Consider the following 15,826-nt stretch of genomic DNA (forward strand, 5'->3'; position numbering starts at 1 on the left):
CGCGGGGAGAGCGAAAGCAGTAGCAGCATATAAAGAAAGCGGCTTTTCACAACAGTTTCCCTCTGACTGTTGCATTCTCACCTCCTCCAGAAAGTTTAACAGGAAGTCACAACTCTTGGTGGCGTAATTCGTGTTTTCCATCCTCTGCCTATTTGCAGCTGAGCACTTAGTAGAATTAGGACGTCAGTGCGAGTGAGGACATATCTTACCACACGTGATATCACTTGCGTCTGCGATCGAAGCCCTGGGCTCTCCTCCCAAACTTTAGGTGCCACGGGTGCCCCCGGGGACTCCCAGGAGGAAGGGCTGCCTTTGGAGTGCGGAGACAGCAGTCTGAGGACCAAGAGGATGGAGCTCTGCGTTCCACTCGGTTCAGCAGCCGCCTGGTGTCGGCTGGGCCCGTGGGAAGGTCTGTCCCCACCCCCTGGCACCATGTCACGTGACTGTGCTCTCTGTTGGCATCAACACTTTTGCTATGTTTTGTTCTCAGGATGGATGCACGGATACACGTTCGTTTGTGCATTTAAAAGGGTACATTTTTAGTACCCTCTCTGTATTTAGATTTATTTCTTACAACAGGCATGGAAGTGTATTCCTTTTATTAAGTAGAAATGGAAAATTTGAAATACATCTTATGGTCATGGAAAGAACTTTTAATCCTGTTGGATTGTCAGAAAAACGGCATTTCCTTGGAATATACTCTGCTCATAGATAATGCGAAGGACTTCGGTAAGGGCCGTGGCTGGCACAGTGGAAATCTCTTTTTTTAGGGGAGGGCGGGGGAAGGGAGAGAGAGAGAGAAACATCCCTGTGAGAAACATCCATGTGAGAGAGACATCGATTGGTTGCCTCCAGTTCTCACCCCGACAGGAGCCAGGGATCAAGCCTGCAACTGAGCATGTGCCCTTAACCGGGAATCAAAGCCATGACCCTTCGGTCCTCAGGCCGATGCTCTAACCAAAGCCCCAATGAGCCAGGGCCACCGCGGACATCTGAGGACTCCTTCCCACTGCTTCCATTTCTAATGAGAAGCAAAGACCGCACACGCCTTCGTCCCCCGGTGCTGACCCGGGAAACGGTTTGGTCAAGCAGTGTCTGCAGGCCTGTGGTCTGGGCCCGCCTTCTCTGCGGGGTCAGACCACCCACTGCAATTCCAACCCGGACCGAGGCCTTGTCAGTTGGTCTTGTTGCTGTACAATCACTTTGCAACCTACAGTTTCCATAAAGAAGAATCCTCGTAGTCACAATGAAAAGTTGCCAAATGGAAGTTGAGAAATGGCGTTTCAGGTTAGAAAGACCCGTGAGTGGCCTAGAGAAGTATCTTTTAATAAGATAAGTGTACATTTAGGACACATTAGAACAGTGATGGCGAACCTTTTGAGCTCGGCGTGTCAGCATTTTGAAAAACCCTAACTTAACTCTGGTGCCGTGTCACATGTAGAAATTTTTTAATATTTGCAACCAGAGTAAAACAAAGACTTATATTTTTGATATTTATTTTATATATTTAAATGCCATTTAACAAAGAAAAATCAACCAAAAGAATGAGTTCGCGTGTCACCTCTGACACGCGTGTCATAGGTTCGCCATCACTGCATTAGAAGGAATAGCCTCATGGAATCAGAAAAGGTGTCTTAAGTGCACTGCATTTAACGTAGACAAGGTGGCGCATTCTGGGAACGGCCCATCATAGTAACGCTCCTGGTCACAGCAGGGCACCCCAAGCTGCTTGCAGACGCCAGTGCGATCACCTGCATTGTTTAATTTCCGCGCTGGGAATTGCACGCGCCAGGAGGCATTATCCACGCCGTCAGCAGTGCTCCTGGGAGAGAGCCTCGCCAACCCATACTTGTTGAATGAAAGGAAGTACATTGACTAGGACAGATTCTCACAAATGACAAGGGTGTGGAGGGAGAGAGTGTATGAGTCTTTGGGAACCCGTCACGTCTACTAGAAAAGCAACTCAAATGATCCCCTCCCCTTAAAAAGGCAAAGAATGCTGAAATGCAGATGTGAGATCTACACATGACTTGTTTGGCATTACTTTGGTCCATGCGTCTTAATCTTGGCTACACATGCTAATCACCCGAGGGGCTGGGGAAAAAATCAAATCCCAATTTCAGCAGAACATGGGTGGGGCTGGGCCCGTTTGCTCTTTAAACACGTCTCTGCTGGTTCCAATGAGCAGACAACGCTGAGAACACTGGCTGAGGGGCACTCTCTCCCACGCACGTCTGATCAGAAACCAGCAGGCTGCTCAGGCCACAGTCCGCCCTGTGCCGTCCCTAGGACTTTTAATCTCTTTCCGTTTGGAAGAGAAAAAGTGCCAGTTTGTTTTGACAGAGAAGCACTCGTTTCTAATTCTTTAAGGCTGTCGGACTCCAAATGTCACCTTCAATCGTGCTGCCATTGCCTCCAATTTCCTGTCCCCACAGAGGGAATTTATTGCAGGATTATTTTCCCGGTGAGCCTGGGCATTTCCTCTCGTCCTGAAATGGTACTTCGACAGCCTTCCTGCTACTGTGAATCGATCCCCATCTTTCTAAAGTAATTACAGTGTGTGATGAAATGTCAGGATGAGTTGTTTGGACGCTAAGTGGGCGAGTGAGGAGGAGGGAGAAATCGATGTGGATTTTAATGACTCGTAGAGAGGACGTGGCTGGCACTGGATGGATGATGGGAGGAAAGACGAACTGTGCCCTGGGCAGAGGGCATGGCACGTCATGAGCAAAAGGTCTGTTCTAGAGACGCAGAACACCCAGGTCGTAAGTTCATCGTTGCTTATTTCTCTCCTGACGCATCTCTTCCTTGTAAACTCTGAATCTCACTCCTCCGGCTCACATTCCCAACCTCATCCTCGACCTGTTCCATCAACATTGGAAGCAGGGGGCCAGAAATCTCCAGTTTTAACAGGTTCCCCAAGTGATTTCTATCATGAAACATTAACTTGGGAGAGTGAATCTATCTACGCAATTCATGAGGAAGACAGATGCGACAAAACGTACCCCAGAGAGAACCAAACACAACAGACTAGCACTTCTGTCCACATCAGTGAGACGCACCATTTTTCATGCCTCAAACTGGCAAAGACGAAGACACTTGGCACCACTCGGGGTGGAGGATGGAATGAGCCTGTGCGCATTGCTGGTGGGAACGTGAATTGGCACATCACTAAAGGACCACTTGGCAACTCCTATCAAAAGCCTTCATCTTTGCCATACCCTTTGACGTAGTAAAGACACTTTCAGGAATGTGTCCTCAGGCCGTAGGCTCAACACGGCTCACTGATCAGATTCACTTGGGAAGCTTTTATGAACTACAGATGTCTGGGCCCCACTCTCTGGAGGTTCTGGTTCTGTAGATTTGGGGTGAGGTCTGGGAGTCTGAGTTGTGAAAATTCTCATGTAATTTGGGCTTATTTTTTTAAATTTCAAGTAATGGAAAAGTTAAAAACTGGTGAGAGCAGCGTCCTCCATTTTGTCTCCTCACCCCTGAGGGTAATCACCCTGGACATGGTGTTTTGTGTGTTTTTCATTCACTAACGTATGTTACAGTCATTCTTTCACCTCCAGGTATTCAGACCTAATATTTTAATAGTTGTATAGCATGCAAGAAACTAACCCAATTCATAGAACCATGTAGGCATTTTAAAGATGGACAAAAACAGCAGGTATTCTTGTATAGGTACCCTCTCTTACTTGCATGAAGATTTCTGTAGGCTAAATGTTCAGATGTGGAATTGCTGAGTCACATTTAACTTTGATATTGGAAAAATTGCTCTCAAAAATGGTTTTACCAAATGGGGCAGACATACCTCATTGCCTTCCCAAGCTCCTCCCCACAGGATGTCCTGGAAGTGGAAGTGGCAACCCTTCCCGGCATCCCTTACATGGTGCGGGAGGCACGTAACCAGTTCTCGCTCTTGGAGTGCAGGCAGCGTGTGCTGTGTCTAGGCCAACGGATCTCAGATGCGGCTATGGCTTCATGATCTTCCTCTTCCTCTCTCTCCTCTCTCTCTCCAAAGACAGCCAGCCCTCTGGAAAAGCCTAGCCACACTATGGAGGGAACTCGGATCCCCGAATCAGGATGAAAAGGGGCCCAGTCGGCTGAGCATCAACCTATGAACCAGGTGGTCAAGGTTCGATTCCTGGTCAGGGCACATACTCGGGTTGTGGGCTCAATCCCCAGTGTGGGGTGGGCAGGAGGCAGCTGATCAATAATTCTCTCTCATCATTGATGTTTCCATCTCTCTCTCCCTTTCTGAAATCAATAAAAAATATATATATTTTTAAAAAGAATGAAAAGGGAAGCCACCCTGACCTACAGAATACCCAGCATCACACTGTTATGTGAAGGTAAGTGAAAGTCTATTGCCTAACAGTTTAGTTAATACAGTAACTAGCGCAATCCTCATTGATAGATCAGTTTACACTCATGTCACAGTGCACATTTATATTAAAAACAATGATTCTGCAAGATATTTTGATGCATGAAGTTAAGAGCCACTGTCCTAACAGAATAATCATAAATATGAATAAAGTTTTAAAAATTGGTATGTTTCCTTCACTTGTTGATATTGGTGAAAAGTTGAAAAAAAGCTATAAATGTCCAATTAATGAGTGAATTGCTAAAAAGATAATATTTAATCTCATAGAATACCATTCCATGGTTGGTTGATTATTTAAGTGAATGTATTAAGCTTAGAAAGTTATAAGACAATAATAATTCTTAAAATGAATTTAAAATATTTACTGTATGAGTAGAAATATTAGCAGGCAATATACCATAAATTAATAGTAGTTATCAGTTAAAGATGGAATTACAGATTATTTTTTCCCATTTTACTTATATATGTTCCCTGAATTTTCTTATTGGATATGCATCACTTTTGTAACAAGAAAGTTCTTTTAAAATCAGTAGGTATGATAATTAAGCTAATCAGCAGAAAGGTATAACCTACAGGACCCAGAGATAAACCATCTCCATGGCTCTCAATTTGTGTGGTTTGAGGCTTAATAACTTCTGCATGTTGGCCGCTGAGAGAAAAACTGAAACCAAAGTGGTTCCCCTGAGTATTAAAGGGCCTTCAATAGAACAGTTTACCAACAAGGACATGCTTCATTGATTAGCAGGGTTGGGGAGCAACCTTGCTAATCACTATGAGCTAAAAAGCGTTGTAGACATGGGAGATTCATAGTCCCACCCATTCAGGTTCTGTCTTGTAATGCAAGGAGAACCATGTTTCAAAAGTAAGAACCAGATGTTCTTCCATTCGCTGGTAAGTTCATCTGTCCACTGAGAAGTGAACGAGGAGAAGAGGGGTTTAAGTGACAGCAGGGTGACAAAAGAGGCGTCGCCTGATGGCCACAGCGCTAAGCCTCTGGAAGGGCCACGGAGTCTGCTCGTGCAATGCCCTTCCCTGGAGATTTTGAATAACAGGAAACAGAGCGAGGTGGTTCCGTTGTGGTTGTAAACACCAAAGGAGGGGACATCCTGGGGGGGCCCTTCTTTGCCCTTTGACTTCTCACGGGAAGATGAGAATGGAGGAGGGAGATGAATGGTGTGAGATGCCAATTATAGAAGTGAAGAGTGATGATTATAGCACTTACTAATGACACGGTTTTAAATTTCATTGTGCTTATAAAGATGTATTGGAATAGCCCGGCCCACATGGCTCAGTGGTTGAGCGTCGACCTATGAACCAGGAGGCCATGGTTTGATTCCCGGTCAGGGTACGTGCCGGGGTTGGGGTTGTGGGCTCGATCCCCAGTAGGGGGCATGCAGGAGGCAGCTGATCATGATTCTCTCTCCCTCTCCCTTCCTCTCTGAAGTTAATAAAAATATATTAAAAATATATATATAATGGAGCAAACATTGGAGACGAAGTGCCCATTTCTAGAGACCTGGCTAGATTATGATATGCCCATCTGATGTGAAAGACCGACACAACCACAGTGACACACTCCCGTGACAAGGGAATGTTTCCTGTGGTGACCAGGTGAAGGACATTGCCTCCAGCTCCCTTTCACTTCATCCCTCTCTGCTCTCCCCAGGGCGCACACGGTCTCCAGGATTCCTGAGGGCCAGGGTCTCCTTCCATCCTCTGAAGGTTTTCTCAGCTCTTCCTGCAGCGGGTCCATCGAACGCGACCTTCCCTCACAGGTCTTGAGCCTGACCTTCTCTCACAGATGCCACACATTCTAAAAACGCTTCTTCCCAAAGCCAACCCCTTCATCCTTAAAAACTGCCGATTTCAGCAAGAACATGTGATAATCTAAACTGCACTGACGCACCCTATGCAGCATTTGCAATAACGACATGGCACTGGCTCAGTTTGGTGAGGGATACAGGTTGCAACAAGGCAGTACCCACATTCAGTGTCAGCTCAACTCTTCATTTATGAAACACTGAGCCCCTGGTGCATGCTGGGGAGGCAGAGATGAATGTGCCCAAGGAGCCCACAGTCTTGCGGAGGAGACAGGCAAGTATATAAGCCTACCAGTTCCAGTAACTTCCCATTACCTTCCGACTGCACTCCACTTAGAATCTATCAGACCACTTTGTGATCCCACCTCCCTCTCCAGACCTAATCTCCATTATGCATTAATATCCATGTAATAATCCAAACTAAAACCATCAAGCCATCTCTCATTTCTCACTCTCTCACAATGAGATACTCATTTCCCCCCAAAATAAATCTTGACAGAGATTGGTAAGTTATGAAGATCTGGTTCCATACTGTTGCTTTTTTTTTTTTTTTTTTTGCTATAATAGTTAAAGTAGATTGTATTTAAAATCCCAGAGGATGACAATGCTTAGACCAGATAAGCACGGTGTCAGTGACCTTTTGATGTTTTTTTCCTCCTTGTGGGGTGCACTGTGTTTTATCCCAAGACTTGGCTTATCCAAAACCAAAACAGAAGACCAAACAGCACCCCTGGGAACATGCCACATTAAAAAGAAGGTGTGTTGAGGTGGAAGACCTGGTTGACGATGTTCTTTACTACTATATCCACCGTGTTCTGAATTAATACAAATGTCCAGGAACAAGAGCTTCTAAGATGAAACAGGCAGAAGCACCAGAAAGAAAGAGCAAGGGTTTCTGTCAATTCAAAAGATCTTAACGAACCAAACGACTTTCGGGTTCCCAGGTTGTAGTGGAACCACAGTGGGAACCACAGAGGGAGGAGAGAGTCACAGAAGGAGGTCAGGCTCTTACCCTCAAAGGGCTCGTGACCTGCTCAGACACGGCCAGCCCGAGGAGGCGCTGGTTACTGCGCAGCCCGTGCCCCATGGAGGCTGAGAATAGAGCTTCCTGCGGCATCGGGACCTCCAGGCTCCTCTCGGAATGGATGGGGACTGGAGGATGGGGGGTGGGGGGGATGGCAGAGCACCCCCGGTCATGGGACCGTCGTGGACAAAAGCTCAGATCATTCAAGAGTGAGCGTGGGGTGTTTGGGAACAAGGAGTAGATCATTTTTCTGGGGCAGGGATGTTGGGAAAGGTCTACAGAGGCAAAATGCAAAAGGACCAGTGACATAAGCAGAAGAATTTGTGCTTGAGCTGAAATGTGACTGGGTGGAACTGGGATGGGACTGGGAGGAGCTGGGATAGGAGTGGGAGGAGCTGGGATGGGAGTGGGAGGAGCTGAAATGTGACTGGGAGGAGCAGGGATGGGAGTGGGAGGAGCTGAAATGGGACTGGGAGGAGCTGGGATGGGAGTGGGAGGAGCTAAAATGGGACTGGGAGGAGCTGGGATGGGAGTGGGAGGAGCTGGGATGGGACTGGGAGTTGCAGGGTCTCCAGCTTCCTTGTAATCTGAGAACCACCCACAAAAACCGATGGGCTATCCACTTCCCCTGATATACTAAGAAGGCCCCTATCAGCAAGAAACATTTATTGGGGGCCAATATTTTTCCAGAATCAAAGCCCCAGTCTTCCTTTCAATTTCAAAAGGTAAGCAACAATTAATCTCATTTATATGATAGACATGAGAATTCAGAAAGATTACGTGATCTGTCCACGGTCATATTTTGAGACCCAGAATCCTCAGAGGCCACACACCGCCATTTCACCATCTTTGCCCCTCAGCAAAGCGTAGGGTCTTCGCTTCTAGGCCAGAAGGCAGCAAACTTTCCCATGAAGGGCAAAATCAGTGACACACACACACACACACTCACACTCACAATCACACACACACTCACAATCAATCACAATCACACACACACACACACACACACACACGTTTATTTTAGGCTTCGGGGCCCTCAGTCACGGTGGCTGCTCACCTGAGCGGTGGCCGGGTGAAGCAGCCACAGCCAAGATGAAGGAGAGTGGCCACTTTCCACTAAAATGCAGACCTGTTCATTTCACGTCACTTTCACATCACAAATGCATTTTATTTGTTTACTTATTTTTATTGTTTCAGTCGCTTAAAAATGTGTATATGATTCTCAGTCATGGGCTGTACACAGAGAGGCAGCGGCGTGCCCGCCGGCTTAGGTGGGCGCATGAGAGCCCTGAGCTGTTGGGGCCGAGGCTAAAGGTCTCATCTCCATGAGAGTGGGTCTGCCCGATGCTCCCAAGACCCTGCTGTGTTGCCCACAAGCTCTTTTCCAGCCCCGGCCAATGGCTCTTGTCAACTTGTAAGGCATTATATGGCCAAGGTGGCTCAGGGCCGCCCAAACACCAATCAGAAAAAGCAATACCCGTGTCCCCCTCACAAATGTTATAGCTTCCGGCACGTGTCCTTTATAGCGTGGCTAGCATTCTCTAAGAATATACTGGGCGGAAGCGTGGGCCTCTAAGAGCCTCCCTGAGACATGGCACATGCTCTACAGGCGCCCGGTAAACACGACAGCAGCCCAGGCTCCCAGCCGGCCCTGCTCGCTCCCGGGGTCAGCTCAGGCCGCCTGCCCGTCATTATCAGAGCCCCATCCACTCACTTACCCGCTCCCGGGGTCAGCTCAGGCCGCCTGCCCTCCAGTACTCAGAGCCCCATCCACTCATTCACCCGCTCCCGGGGTCAGCTCAGGCCACCTGCCCTCCAGTACTCAGAGCCCCATCCACTCATTCACCCGCTCGCCCTTCAACCAAGGGTTACACATCTACCATGCATCCCACCTGGAGTGGGTGCAGGGAATTCAGGCTGAATGCTGAAGGCAGCCTCAGGGACCTCACGGTGTGAGGACAAAGACATGCTAATGCCCCCTCCCACACACACACACACTAGGTGCCACGGGGCAGGGAGGTCGGGCGCCTCAGGAGCAGCGTGCGCTTTGCCTATCCCTGCGGGATAGGGGCTGGAGTGCAGCAAAGAATGTTTGTGAAGGAGGTGAGATCTGAACCAAATCTGGAAAACACACAACACAAGGCCTGCATCTATGAAGGGAACAACCCTAACTTGAAATTATGTAAGAGACAAAGGCAAGGGAGGTTGGGGGGAGGCAGGGGGAGAGGGGGCCACATCTTTCCAACCCCTGCTCCAGCATCGTCAGGATTGATCATAACCTCCAAACAGTCACATTACATCACACATGCCCTCCCCACAGATAGTGCATCTCAGGTTCAAAATTTCATGGAAAACAAACAAAAAATTGAGCACAAAATTCAAAATGGCAAGAGAATTCAAGGATTTATCTTTTTAAATATGGTTTGAAAATAACATATGGGTACATATTTGATTTCTGTAAACTGAATCTAAGCCTTAAAAAGCTGAACATTTGGAAAAAGTAGAATGCATTCTCACCTGCAGGACTTTCCGAATTCTTTTCAGATTGTGAATCAAGAGCAGGTTTTTCTCTTTGGAAACGCGACCTAACTGGTCATCCAGTTGTATTAACAAGTTTTGAAGAAGAATGGTTGCCATGGTTTCGTTGTTAGAAGCTGCCTCCCTAAAAAAAAAAAAGTGTTATTACACAGCAGGAAACAACTAAGATGTCTACCTTCCTATCACACACATTTTAAAGTGATAAATCTATTCCACAGTGATAAGCATTTAAAGATTTTTGAAAATTAAATTGTACACATGGAAAGTTTCTCAACATCACTAATTAGTAGGGAAACGCAAATCAAAACACCAGGGGATACCACTTCAGAGAGATTGGGATGCAGTTATGCAAATCACAAAAAAGCATTAGCTGGGGAGGAACTGGTCCCTGGTGTGTTGCTGGGGGGGTGGGGCTGGGGGGGAGATGTAAAATAGCGCCACCGCCAGAAAAAAACAGGGCAGGAGAGGCCTCAGATAGAAGCAGAATCACCTACAGCAAGTCCTCTCTGGGAAGACACCCAGGGGAAGTGCAAGCAGTGAATAGGTATTTGTACACCAATGCTCACAGCAGCTTTAGTCACAAGAGCCTCAAGGTGGAGACAACGCAAATGTCTGGACAGATAGATTTTACATATATACTAGAGAGGCCCGGTGCATGAATTCATGCATGGGTGGGGACTCCCGCCAGCCAGCCCTGATTGGGGCCATCAGGGCCAGGCCGGCTGGGGGGAGGGGCCGTGGGAGGTTGGCCAGTTGGCTGGCCGCAATGCACGTCATAGTGACTAGTTGTTCTGGTTGTTCGGGTTGCTTGGCTTTTATATATATATACACTAGAGGCCCAGTGCGTGAAATTCATGCACAGGGGCAGGGGTCCCTCAGCCTGGCCTGCACCTTCTCCAATCCGGGACCCCTCAGGGGATGACCAACTGCTGGTTTAGGCCCGACCCCTGGCCTAAACCAGCAGTTGGACATTCCTCTCACAATCTGGGACTGCTGGTTCCTAACCACTCACCTGCCTGCCTGCCTGGTTGCCCCTAACTGCTCTCACCTGCCAGCCTGATCACCCCCTAACTGCTCCCCTGCCAGCCTGATCGCCCCCTAACTGCTCCCCTGCCAGCCTGATTGACCCCTAACTACTTCCCTGCCAGCTTGATCGCCCCTAACTGCCTCTCCCTCAGCCCCCGCCACCGTGGCTTGTCTGGAATATGTCTGGTTTAATTAGCATATTACCCTTTTATACACACACACACACACACACACACACACACACATTTTATTAATATTATTCAGCCTTAGAAAGGAGGGAAATTTTGATACATGCTACATGAATGTATCATGCTAAGGGCAATCAGTCAGTCACAAAAGGACAAATGCTGTGTGCTGATACTTCCATGAGGGGCCTGGAACAGTCAAGTTCATAGAGACAGAAAGGGGAATGGTGGTTGCAGGGGGCTGGGTAGAGAGAATGGGGAGTTAGTATTTAAGGGTAGAAAGTTCCAGTTCATGCAGATGAGAAAGTTCTGCCAATGGATGGTGGTGGTGGCTTCATGACAAAGTGGATATACTCAATGCCACTAAACTGCATGCCTAAATATGGTTAAAGTGGTAAATGTTGTGTTATATACATTTTACCACAATAAAAAATCAGACAACTGTTTAAAGCAAAAAAAAAAAAAAAAAAAAAAGTTTAAGTTGCACAATGTAAACAGAACTTTTTTTTTTTAAATATATTTTATTGCTTTTTTACAGAGAGGAAGGGAGAGAGACAGAGAGCCAGAAACATCGATGAGAGAGAAACATCGATCAGCTGCCTCCTGCACATCTCCCACTGGGGATATGCCCGCAACCCAGGCACATGCCCTCGACCGGAATCGAACCTGGGACCCCTCAGTCCGCAGGCCGACGCTCTATCCACTGAGCCAAACCGGTTTCGGCTAAACAGAACTTTAAAGAATGTTTGTAAAATATACTAAGAAAATGCATTTGTTTACATTGAGTCTGTGATAGAGAATTGATATTAACTATTGATTTACTTCACGGCTTTTTAACTTCTAGAAAGTGGTTGAGGTTTTGGCTTACAGAGAAACAAAGCACGAGCAATGGATGAAACCAGAAAGAACTAGTATTCTTCTTTGAAAAAGTTTTCCAAAACTTTTTTATCTGAAAAGAATGCACCTATCGATCGGAAAGCGAGCCCCAGAATAAACCCGTCTGGATAGAGCATAAAGCAGGTGCGCATCGCCCTGAGGAGAAATGCACCGCCTGACCTACCAGTCCTGGTTCTCAATCCACTGCGCCAGCAGGTGTCGGATTTCCATCGGAAAGTTGTCATCGTAGAACTGGTCTACTTGTTCCAAAAACTTGATTTCTAACTGTTGGACTTGATTCCACTGAGACATGCTATAAAACGAGGAAAAATAGAGTTTAAAAGTAATAACTGGTACATCCTCTTCTTTCCTTAGATTCCAAACAAAGACAATGCTGTCCATTAGGTAAGTCACTGAAGAAAAGTGACTTTTTAAAACAGTCACTCAATTAAAAGAGAAAATGCTTTCAATTCAAAGGATAAAGCCCATCTAAGCTTTTGTGTAAGTCAGTCATCCCTAGTGCAGGACACAGGACTCCCTCTGGCCCCAGACTACCTCCTTCTTGCCCTCTGGGAACTCCTGTCCAGCCCTCTCCAGGGGCTTCACTCCCCCCTCAACACCCCTCTCCCCGCCCGCCCCCATCCAGCGGTTCTCAACCTGTGGGTCGCGACCCCTTGGGGGGGTCAAACGACCCTTTCACAGGGGTTGCCTAAGACCATCAGAAAACACATATATAATTACATATTGTTTTTGTGATTAATCACTATGCTTTATGTTCAATGTGTAACAATGAAATTGGGGGTCACCACAACATGAGGAACTGTATTAAAGGGTCGCGGCATTAGGGAGGTTGAGAACCACTGCTCTACACCAATGTGTATTCTCAATGAGCTCCCTCCCCATCCCTTGTGCCCCCTACCCTACTAGACACTGAGCAACTGCAAGGCCAACCGCACATGCAGCTACACCTCCCGAGACCCTCCTAAGGCTCTAGGGGTAAGGAACACCCAATGCAAGTTTGTTTTCTATGAAATGGCCAATCCCTTTGTCTTCGTTTCAGGTCTGTCTGGCTTCTAGCCAGCCGTACGTCGGCAAACTTCAGTCTAGCTCCATCTTAGCTAAATGAAGAGTTGCCTGTTTGCCTGTTCGTGGGCACGAATTCTTTCAGGTCAAAATACCTCTGAGCCCGTGCACAGTGTTATTTCTCTCTCTGGCTGCGATGGTCCGCTGTGGCTGGGCAAAGCTTTAAAAGTCTCCTTTTCATTCGTCTCTGACGTGCATGTAAAAGTGGTTGCACCCTCAAGTTACTTGAGGACGAAACCACACTCGGTACGTCGTTGACAACCTGTCATGAAACCAAATGGTGTGTTTCCCCCGCAGAACCCGCTCCGGCCACTGGACGCTTTAGCCATGTTTCCTCATTGGGAAAGCCCAGGTGCCTCGAAGTGGCCGCACTTCACTGCCTCAAAAGTCACATTTTTAATTGTTTTGTCAGCAATTCCAGAGCAAAGGGGGAAAGTTTTATGTAACTAATAACCATAGTATTTCCATCTATCTTGTAGGTGAGCTAGAGTTTACTTGTGCCTACAGAACATTTACAAGAACAAATTTCATATATTTCATAGGCACATTTCTCAGTTTTCCAGGGACACCCTTGGGAGCACCTTTCCCTGACGTCTAGGAGGGCGCCTGGGAGAAATGATGGCCGTGTGTCCTGAAAGAACGCCACCGGGGAAAATGATGTTTCACTTGCACATCCCGTTATGTTTATGAAGACCTTACAATTCCCGGCATAGTGGGTGCTCAGCACCTGCTGCCACATGAGGGAGTGGCCCTCGGAGACTGCTGGGAGGAGGGCAGGTGTTACCCCAACTTTAAAAAGGAAAACAGCCCTAGCCGGTCTGGCTCAGTGGATAGAGCGTCGGCCTGCGGACTGAAGGGACCCAGGTTCGATTCCGGTCAAGGGCATGTGCCTTGGTTGCAGGCACATCCCCAGTAGGGGGTGTGCAGGAGGCAGCTGATCGATGTTTCTCTCTCATCGATGTTTCTAACTCTCTATCCCTCTCCCTTCCTCTCTGTAAAGAATCAATAAAATATATTTAAAAAAAAAAAAAAGGAAAACAACCAGAAGGTCAGAACTGAGTCCTGCCCCAGGGGCACAGCATCACGGATGGACCAGAGTCTCCGGGCCCGACCCCCTCTCTCTCCAGATGCGGGGTGGATGCATGAGCCAGGGAAACCTGGCACCTGCTGGCTCCATCCCTCAGTCAGTGACAGAGAGACCTGAGCTGCGAACAGCATGGCAGCTGCAATCGCTCCCACTGTGGGATCTGCTGGGATGGCTGCACATCTGTTTTCTAACCACCACGTAACTGAAGGTTAGCTCCCTCTTAGCCGCCTGGTCCCGGTCCAGAGAGCTGGGCCCGCGGCCCAGAGAGGGAAGGACCTGCAGACACCCCAGGTCAGGCTTGTCCGTGCAGCCTCCACCAGCGCCTGCAGGCCCTTCGGACCCTCGCCGCGCTCCCCCTCGCTAGGGGCCCGCTCCCCCGTCCCCAGACATCCGTGCCACATTTCCTTTCCGCTGTGAGTGCCTGGCCCCGGAGACCTGCAGAAGGGGAGCATTTTGCTCCTGGAGGGACAGGGGAGCGGCGCGCCCCCTTGGCTGGGGGACCCGGAGCTCGCCAACCAGGTGGTCTGCCCCACATGTCACTGGCTCTCATCGCGGCCAGCATCACCGGCTCCCCTCCCCGCGGGCTCCTCCCCAGACCCAGGGCGCAAGCCGAGGCCGGACGTCCTCACTCACAGGAGCTGGTAAGGAAGGGAAGCGGGGTCCCTTCCCCACCCGGCGGGGACACCCCTCCGGCGGCGGAGACCTGCGCCCCGCGCATCCCTGAGCCCGGAGCCGGGCTTCTGGGCGCAGCCGCCCGCCGCCCGCGGTCACAGTGCAGCGGCCGTCCGGGCGCCCAGTGCGCCGCCTGCCCGGAGCCCCGCGCGCACCTCCGGCCCCCTCCTCCCGAGCGCGGAGGGCGGGCATCGGCCCACTTACCTGGCTCCCTCCCGGTCCGCCCGGTGCTCACGGCCACGGCCAGGCTCGCTCGCCGCCCCGACGGGACAGGCCGCCGCGCCGCGGGGATTTGCATCTCTCCTCCCACGTGAGGCTTTCCTGTGCGTCAGTGTCGCCTGGGGACTTCACTGGGCCTCCACCCACTCGCTCTTCAGGGCGCCCCCTCTCATCGCCACCGTCACCCGTGGCTGCAGGAGCCCACGGTGGTCAGGAGGAGGTGGGGGGTGTGGGGGGGCTACTCCTTGTCCTCCCGGGTCCCCCAGGCAGCCGGACCCCCTGCGGCTCGCTCACCCGGAGCCCAGTTCCTGGCTTCCTGTTTCCTTCCTTCAGATCGGCTCCCCCAGGGCAGCCAGGCGCGTGGAGGGTGGGGAGGCAGGAGCAAAACCCCACACTCAGCCCCACCGGTGTGGCTCAGTGGGTAGGGCGTCCACCTCTGAACCAGGAGGTCACAGTTCGATTCCGGTCAGGGCACAGGCCGGGGTTTCAGGCTCCATCACTAGTGTGGGGCGTGCAGGAGGCAGCCCATCCATGATTCTCCCCCATCACTGATGTTTCCCTCTCTCCTCTCCCTTCCTCTCTGAAATCAATGAAAATATATTCAAAACAACAACAAAACACACCAAACTCAGACCCCACTGTGCTGGGATTCAGGGTGTCTGCTCCCTGGAGAGAGGGCAGCCCCCCCAGAGGTGCAGGCAGCCCCACCCCCACCCAGAGGTGCAGGCAGCCCCTGTGCAGCCTGCCCCATGCTCGGCCCTTCCCCGCTGGCCCTGCCCTCCCTCAGCCCTGCAGCTGGGGGCTGTGGTGAGCCCTTCCCCTCCGATTGCACCTGCTCCGGACCAGGAGCTGGAGAGAGCCGGGCCCAGCTGGTGCTCTCCGTCCACAGCTGAAGGTGTGCGGCCCCAG

The 15,826-nt window shown here is 49.7% G+C and overlaps 1 protein-coding gene across 1 annotated transcript in view; it reads right to left on the reverse strand.

The window, feature by feature from the left end:
- Positions 1-14,979, reverse strand: part of STAT4 (signal transducer and activator of transcription 4) — a 76,169-nt gene extending 61,190 nt beyond the window's left edge. Inside the window, exons 1-3 of the mRNA XM_059702584.1 lie at positions 14,903-14,979; positions 12,041-12,169; positions 9,749-9,893 (exon numbers count right to left, since the gene is read on the reverse strand). Of these exons, the coding sequence (XP_059558567.1) occupies positions 9,749-9,893; positions 12,041-12,168 (273 nt within the window). The 5' untranslated portion in view covers position 12,169; positions 14,903-14,979. The remainder of the gene's footprint in view (positions 1-9,748; positions 9,894-12,040; positions 12,170-14,902) is intronic.
- Between the last annotated feature and the right edge of the window lie 847 nt (positions 14,980-15,826).

This window comes from Myotis daubentonii, chromosome 7, assembly GCF_963259705.1.
Source record: "Myotis daubentonii chromosome 7, mMyoDau2.1, whole genome shotgun sequence".
Taxonomy (NCBI): Eukaryota; Metazoa; Chordata; class Mammalia; order Chiroptera; family Vespertilionidae; genus Myotis; species Myotis daubentonii.